We start from the raw sequence: 8,319 nt of genomic DNA, 5'->3' as shown, positions 1-8,319 counted from the left end.
AATTTTTAGCACATTTTTTATTTTATTTTTTTGGGTAAATAATTTTTAGCACATTTCATTCTGTTGGCATGAATTTAAAATTTTACATGTAGCTTTAAGCACACTTTAGGTTGACACTGGAGCTAAAGCTATCTCTCTCATGAGATAAAAAGTTCCAAAAAGAATCAGGTTGCTCCATCTCCACTCGATCTACAGTCTACCCTCCTCTTTTTAGGTAAGAAATACAATTTTTTAAGTTAATTTCTTTGCCCACAATATTTACCTACTCGTTAGTGAGGAGGTAATCTATACTGACTATTGATACGTATTTTAACTTTATAACAATACATTATTTTTAATTATTAATTAAAATTTTAAAAAGAATAAAATAAAAATCCATACCAAATCTGGATTCATTTTCTTTATATATTATTTTCTTAATTTTTTTAAAAAAAATATTTGCACATATATAATTGGACCACATGTGAAATAACTTGTATTGCTCATTTCTTTAATGAGAGTGAAAAAGAATTACAACCTTCCTTATCACAGTAAAAAAGCAACCCAATTAAAAATAGTAGTTGCATATATTCTCTTACATGTGCATATATACACATGAATAAAACCCAACTTGGGGACTAAGCAAACTTTTATTTTTCTAGAAATAAGATAGTCTGGCTATTTTTTTATTTCAAGGATATATAAGGAAAATGTATGTAACCTCTATCTCTCTATATATATAAGGAATGAACTTAACAAAATACTGTTCAACCAAATACACAAGACTGAACAAAAGGTGGGGAATTCAATTCCTTTAGAATATCAAGAATAAGAAGAACAGATTTGGTTAACCGAAAACATGCTTTTATACTAATAGGGAACCTTGCTTTTTTCTTTATGCATATGTGTTTGGATATATATATACATATATATGTATGTATGTATGTACGTATGTGCTTTTCTTATTTTGTTTCTCTATCTATCTTGTTAGATCTTGGCCGAGTTTGCAGACATAGCTAGAGGAAAGAGGAGAGAGAAAGCTACTTTTGAATGCAAGAGAGATGACATGGTCCAGTGATTCCAGAGATGAAAGTGGCATCCAAATAATCTCACCTTCTTCTAAAGAAAACTCTATTATTGACTCAAAAGTCCATAAAATTCGTACCATAACATGCCCTTCGTGTGGCTTTAACATAGAACTAATAGATCAGGTCTGTATATATATATATATATATATATATATATATATATATATATGTATATATATATGAAGATGTGCATATTGTTTAAATGCTTCATATATAGATATATAATTTTTTTTTTTTTGTAATTATGTTTCTTATAAAATTGTTAGTTAATTCTTTTTTTTTGAATTATATAGGAGAGGATACATGAGTTGCCGGGGCTACCAGCCGGAGTGAAGTTCGATCCGTCGGACCAAGAAATTATTGAGCATTTAGAGGCGAAGGTGTTGTCTTCTGATGCCCACAAGCTTCATCCTCTTATCCATGAATTTATTCCTATACTGGAGGGAGAGAATGGAATTTGTTACACTCACCCAGAGAAGCTACCAGGTGATCTTCAATTACCCCCTTTATTTAATTGTGTGTACCGTGTGTGTTTCAATTCATGCATCTAACCTTTTTATTTAATTAGATCAGTTGCAATATTGGGCAAAACTTATATTATATGGAAACATATATGCTCATAATATTCTTGATGTGACAAGGGTTCAAGGAATTGATATGGTTAATACAATAAAAAAAAAAAAATAATAATAATAATAAATAAATAAGAATGATTGCCTGATCTGCATTTCTCATCATTCTTATAAGTAAATTGATAACCAAAAGGTTGGAATTAGTGGATGATAATTTGGATGGGAGCCAAAATTAGAAAGCAGAAACTTCCTCCAGCCTTTCTTTTTCACAAGTACGTGTTATACTAGTTTCTATTCTTGATTATTATTATTATTATTTGAATGAAAAAGAAGAAGAAGGTATATACAAATTAGTATCCTCAACTGTCATAACCAATTAGTTTAAGATAGTTTGATTTAATTGATCAATGATGAGGACTGCTAATTAATTAACACTAAAATTGCCTAGCTAGGGCATTTAAAAACACTCATAATAATCTTTCTCCAATGGCCTATAACAAGCTAGTTAGGGTATGCATCTTGTTGTTCCAAGACTTAACCCCATATCATCAAGTTCTACTATATAATATCCAGTTTATAATGCACTAGCTTCTATAATTTGTAGAGAAGAAGAAATGACAAATGTACAAGCAAAAATTAATTTTTTTTGCATATATGCAAAACTGAAAAAGAATGACAATTAAGACCTAGTTGATGAACCTTAAATTATGAATGTTTACTAGAGAGAAAATTATTTTCGAATTGATGAAAAAATAATATGAGAAATACTGTAACTATCCCCTCTGTCCCGTATTAGATGTTCCTTCAAAAACTTTAACTCACTACCACATTTTACCTTTGAGTCATTTGAGGTCATTTTTAGCTATATTTCGTTCATATACTTATATACTACCTTTGTCCCATATTAGATGTCCACTTCGGGAACTTTGACTCACAAAAAAATTGAGAGCCAAAATTAACATCTAATATGAGACGGAAGTAGTGTTATTTGTGAGTTGTATGCAGCGAAAAAAGTTGTGGAAAATAATATGGATAATTATCCTAGAAAGATGGTGAATATGTTTTACTTGTTTCTTTAATCAATTTTTACTTTTTTTATTTTACCGAAATAAAACTAAAATCAAACCCACAAAGGAAAAATAAAGTGCAAGTAAAGTAAATAAAGTTTGAGAAATGACATTAGGATTTTTAGCGAGGAAACTCTAATTAGTAGAATATACCAATTGTTGTGGAAAAAATCTCGTGGACTGTGCAGTCCAGAGCAAAACGATCTACTATGTTTGAAGTAAAGTATACTGAACTTTGACTTAGGCTCACACCCTATCGTTCTAGCAAATACCAATCGCTGACAATTCCTGACTTTGCGATTCCCCGTCCAATAGCTCTTGACCTCAGGCTTACTCTTGATTTTTGTAGAAGAGTTGCAGGTAGATCAAACAACACTCTACGAATGCTTTGACCCTTTAAAAGTGTGATCGCTTCACCCCTTTTCTTCAATAATCTGAATTTGATGAAAAATAAATTAATTCTGCTTTTCGGAATCTCTGAATCTTCAATTATGCTCAATTCCGATGAGATAGAGAACAACACTCTTAAATCACTCTTGTGTTTATGTGTGTGCTCTCAAAAATAAAATCAGAAAAATCAGATTGATTTTCTAAATAAAAATCTCATAAAGATAGTTCTCAATTAAATCTGAATTTTGTATGCAAAAAGCCGTGAAATCCTAATTGAGAAAACATGTTTTTATAGACTTTTAGAAACCTAGATATGCTTCGAAAATAAGGTAAATTCGTGCATAAGATTTTGGAAGGAAGTCTAGACTAAATAGGAATCAAAACATATCAGGAAACTGAAGTTACCAAAACAAATCAAAAGCCTTGAACCAGTACTAGAGTTGGCTAACCGGTTCAGGATGAACAGAACCTAATCCGACGTAATTCTGAAACCAGTAGAGGGATTGGCTACTGTTCCCAAAGGACAATGAAGATTCCTTCGAAAACAACAGTTGACTACTGGTTCCCAATGAACAAAAACAAATCTTCAAAACTTCCAAAACTTCCTAAGTATTCTCACACACTTACATACATTTTTAAAGCATTGTTCTCATTATCGCGAAGTGTATTAGAGTATGAACACTTGAACTCCTTCAATTTCGCATCCGATCTTCAATCTTGAAATTCTGAACCAAAATATTACAACTCGATCGGACTTGTTTTGACAACTAAATTAGCCAATTACAAAGTATATATATCTCACAATCTCCCCCAAAGTATATATATATCTCACACTATTTATATAGGCAATGGAAGATGCCCAATTAGAATAGACAATAAAAAGATGTTTCGTTAGAAATATATACATATCTACGCAGATATATAATTTTTGGTTAGGTAAGTCAGTTGTATAGATAAAAGTGGTACAAACAAACAAGGCTGCAAGAGAGTACAGCCAAGAAGAAAATACAATGTTTCAGAGATCACACCAATGCTTTGTTTGGTAGGAAGAAATAAAATTTAATAGAAACATGAGAAGAAAAGTTGAATGGGACATTCATAAGGAAGAGATTGTGGCATTCTCTCTTTTTGTTTGGTTAGATGAAAAAAAAAGAAAAAAAAGATGAATGGGATATTCTTAGGGAAGAGATTATGTTATTCCCTCATTTTGTTTGGATGGATGGAAGAGAAGAGAAAGAGATAATACCTTGTTATACTTGTTATGAGAGAATAGAAGATACTATGTTAATTAATTATAAGGAAAGTTTTGTAATTTAAAATCTTTTATAATAGACTTGTCTTTTTTCTTTGACACCTTCGTGCATATTTGGAGGGATGAAAATTTGTGAAGGAGAAATGGTGACTCATCCATCCTCTTATCACTTCTCTCCTTCCCTCCTCTCTACCAAAAGAAGGAAGTTTGTTTCTTCCTTCCTATCTCCTTCTCCTCTTTCCTTTCTACCAAACAGAGTATAAATCATCCAGGCTAAGTATCCTAAGAAAATACAATATTGCATTGTGAAGCAACTCTACAACTAAAGATAGCTGTATAAGATGACGAGGAACTATGAAAGTTCCTGCTACAAGTGGAATTACATTCTGTCAGGTTGCTTCCTTGGAGGTCTGACGAAGCTGCTTGGAAGCTCGCAAGTGGCTGCAATGTGTAGCTACTCTGCTATATATACTTGATAGAACATGAGGTGAGCTTTAGCCTAATGTTGTCAGCAGTCCAAGAGATGCAGTTTTGTGGAGAAAGATATATAGAACTTGAACAAAAGTATTCTTGTTATTTCTTCTACTTATATAATATTATTATATGAGCATGGTAGACGAGACTCTTTGTCATAGCAATATAGCAGATTTTTTGTTGTACAAAATTGGAGTAATTTTTACTTGCTTCTCACCAACATCTTTTAAAATTCTCTTTAGCCATGTTGCTTGTGAAGTTGTCAACAATGATGCTAAAATATACTCAGTCTTGGCAAAAGATTGTGCCACAATCTGTTCAAAAAGATAATCACACAAAGACTCTTAAAAATAAAAATGTCTCCCAAAAAACAATGCACATATACCCCCCAAAACATAATATAAAGAGCATGCTTTGTTATATAATTAAACTATGCTTCTTAGATGCCCATAGAAGGTGTTAATGGTTGATTATATATTTAGTATTTTATACTTCCCCAACTGGATAATACTGCACTATTTTCCAAATTTTCCAAATTATACCCAATAAAAGCCACATTGTGAGTGAGTTAGGGGATCAGATTAAAGAGTCATTTCATAATGCACTTCTATAATTTCTAGAAAAGAAGCAATGTTATATATACAAACAAAAATTAATTTGTTGCATGCAAACTCGAAAAAGAGAGACAATTAAGTTATAGTTGATGAAAGTAACAATGAAACAACCCTGAATTGACAAAGTTTAGCGAAGATAAAATAATTTTCTTATTGATGAATAAAAATAATCTACTAAATACTACAACTACTATTTATTTATAGAAATTTGATATAATTCGCAGTCGATTTTTATTACTGACTGATGTGACAATTATTGAGATAAACACTTTTCAAAGAGAGATAGTCTGTCTTATCTATTACTATTAAATAAAAATTGTTGAACACTATCTATTAGAATCGCACAAAAAATTAATCGAGCATTGTAGCATTAAAGATCCATGTTCTCACTAAAAATATTCTTGTCATGTCTTCCATTTTTATATATGTTGCCCCAAAAATTGGTTTCCAAAATTTTTAACCTCTTCCATGAGGGAACACAACCAAAGTCTACATTCCCAAACTATACTAGACAAAATTAACCTTGGTTATTGACCCAGATATACCCATGTGAACTGATGACTAGAAAATATTCCCCTATGTACCTATCTTGGAGAGTTACACTATGGACTTTTCCAGAAGAATGACATGCTTGTTCATATATTATTTCCATCTGATTATATATTATAATGTTTTAGTTCATCATAATATGCTAACTTGTTTCCAAAATTTTTAACCTCTTCCATGAGGGAACACAACCAAACTCTACATTCCCAAACTATACTAGACAAAATTAACCTTGGTTATTGACCCAGATATCCCCATGTGAACTAATGAATAGAAAATATTCCCCTATATAGGTATCTTGGAGAGTTACACTATGGACTTTTCCAGAAGAATGACATGCTTGTTCATATATTATTTCCATCTGATTATATATTATAATGTTTTAGTTCATCATAATATGCTAACTTTTATCCTACTAAAGGCACTTCTTTTGACATATATATTTCTTAACTATGATGAATGTGCTTCTTAATATCATCAAAGATCGTAGTATAATGGTATTTTCTCTACCTCTAGCTCAGAGTAAAAGATTAGCGTTTAAGCCTCCTTTTGGAAAAATCACAAACGGATGTGTGAATTTTCTTGCCAAAGAAAAAAAAAAAAGTGCTTCTTATCGTGCTTAATCTGATAATGCAGGTGTGACCAAAGATGGCCAAGTCCGTCACTTCTTTCACAGGCCTTCAAAGGCATACACAACCGGGACTAGGAAGCGAAGAAAGGTGGACACGGATGCCGATAGTGGCGAGACAAGATGGCATAAAACAGGCAAAACTAGGGCAATTCTCATCGACGGAGCAGTGAGAGGGTTTAAGAAGATACTAGTGCTCTATTCCAACTACGGCAGGCAAAGGAAGCCCGAGAAGACGAGCTGGGTAATGCACCAGTACCATCTCGGCAACAATGAAGAAGAGAGAGATGGGGAGATGGTGGTTTCAAAGGTTTTCTACCAAACACAGCCTAGACAATGCAGTTTGAGTAGTACTAAAGAATCAGTTAAGAAAAGATCATCAAATAACAGCCAAAGTGAGCATGATAGTCTTATGATCATGAACAAGGAATTTGTGGATTATTACAATCCTTTTCTCTCTTACAACGTTGGGAAGCAAATTAGAGAGAGCCCACCTCAGTTGATTCCAAATTTGGTTGTTCAAGGTCATGACTCTTCATTCATTTATCTGCCCAAACAGTGAATTTATAGACAAGAACTGATATATTTTTTTAGTTTTGTTGTTGGTGTGAAATATTTAGTCAGTTTAAGTTTAGACTCAGATTAAATTAGTTTAACTACGTAACCAATTTATATGGAGAGTTCTTGTGTGTGTGTGTGTGTGTTAAGTTTAGTGAGTGTATGGAGTGTGTGTAGGTGTGTTGAAGTTAGCTAGTTCACTGAGAGAGATATTTGTAGAAATGTATGAACAGGGATTGAGTAACTTCTCTTAGCTGCTCATGTTATTTATGATTTTCTTATTGATGAGGACACAGAGGACACCTTCTGAGGTTCAAACATATTGTATTTTTTTTTTTTTTTCTTGATGAATAATATTTTTTATCTTTACTAGGAAAAAAAAACAGTAATTTATAGTAAATTTCCATGACTTGTAGGGTTTTAATTTTATCTTTAAGTTACAATGTTTCTCGAGACTTGTTCGCATTTTTGTTGTGCCATCATGGCATTTTTATCAAAATAAAATGTCATTGATATGCTCACGAAAATTAGTGTCATTGAGGTGTTAATGGAATGAGACATTTCGGAAGGAACAAAGAAATTGTTATATATATATATATATATATATATATATATATAAGTGGGGTCCACTTGTATTTATTCCAAATATTAGCTTACTAGAGAAGTTCCTTACTTAGCTTATAGAAGAAGCTCATTACTTATCTTACAAAGGAAGCTTGCTATCTAGCTTACAAGAGAAGTTCTTTGCTTAGCTTACGGAAGAAGCCCATTTTTGAAGCTATATATATAAATATATAGGATTCAAATCTGCTCCAGTGCTGTATCCCTTACTGAACAGAATCCAGTGAGAATCCAAGGGCTGAGAGCAAACCACCTCAGCCCTTTTTGCCACATCAGCGCCTGACACAAACCAACTCAGCACCCAGTCAACAACACACTTAACAAAATTACTGATGCACTCTTTTTTTACCACATGTATTAATACAGCAGATCTCCAATGTATACTTATACATTATATATATACAAAAATATATATACAAATATTACACAAATCTTATATACACAAATATATTATATACAAAAATATATTATTCCATTCATTTTCAGTAAAATTTCAAATCTCAATACAACGTACACTTATATATTATATA

General features: G+C 31.9%; 1 protein-coding gene across 2 annotated transcripts; it reads left to right on the top strand.

Annotated features, from left to right (window-relative positions):
• The first annotated feature begins 690 nt into the window (after positions 1 to 690).
• On the top strand, positions 691 to 7,459 carry LOC132305123 (NAC domain-containing protein 73-like). Of its 2 annotated transcripts, XM_059802805.1 has the most exons (4): positions 691 to 775; positions 971 to 1,190; positions 1,361 to 1,553; positions 6,619 to 7,459. In XM_059802805.1, the coding sequence occupies exons 2-4, from the start codon at positions 1,041 to 1,043 to the stop codon at positions 7,170 to 7,172; spliced, it is 897 nt and encodes a 298-aa protein (XP_059658788.1). In that variant the 5' UTR covers positions 691 to 775; positions 971 to 1,040; the 3' UTR covers positions 7,173 to 7,459. The 2 variants fall into 2 exon arrangements, with proteins under 2 accessions (XP_059658788.1, XP_059658795.1); XM_059802812.1 differs by lacking the exon at positions 691 to 775 and having other exon boundaries at positions 834 to 1,190.
• Positions 7,460 to 8,319: the final 860 nt, after the last annotated feature.

This window comes from Cornus florida, unplaced genomic scaffold (assembly GCF_030987335.1).
Source record: "Cornus florida cultivar Cherokee Brave unplaced genomic scaffold, ASM3098733v1 CherokeeBrave_3.0.0_Hap2_Chr01, whole genome shotgun sequence".
Lineage (NCBI taxonomy): Eukaryota > Viridiplantae > Streptophyta > Magnoliopsida > Cornales > Cornaceae > Cornus > Cornus florida.
The sequence above is the reverse complement of the archived record's forward strand: the minus strand, read 5'-3'. Positions and strand labels throughout refer to the sequence as shown.

Coding starts and splice junctions, on each gene's coding strand:
- LOC132305123 (XM_059802805.1), top strand. CDS start 1,041: ATGACATGGTCCAGTGATTCCAGAGATGAAAGTGGCATCCAAATAATC. Junction 1,191..1,360: donor ACATAGAACTAATAGATCAG/GTCTGTATATAT, acceptor TGAATTATATAG/GAGAGGATACATGAGTTGCC. Junction 1,554..6,618: donor TCACCCAGAGAAGCTACCAG/GTGATCTTCAAT, acceptor CTGATAATGCAG/GTGTGACCAAAGATGGCCAA.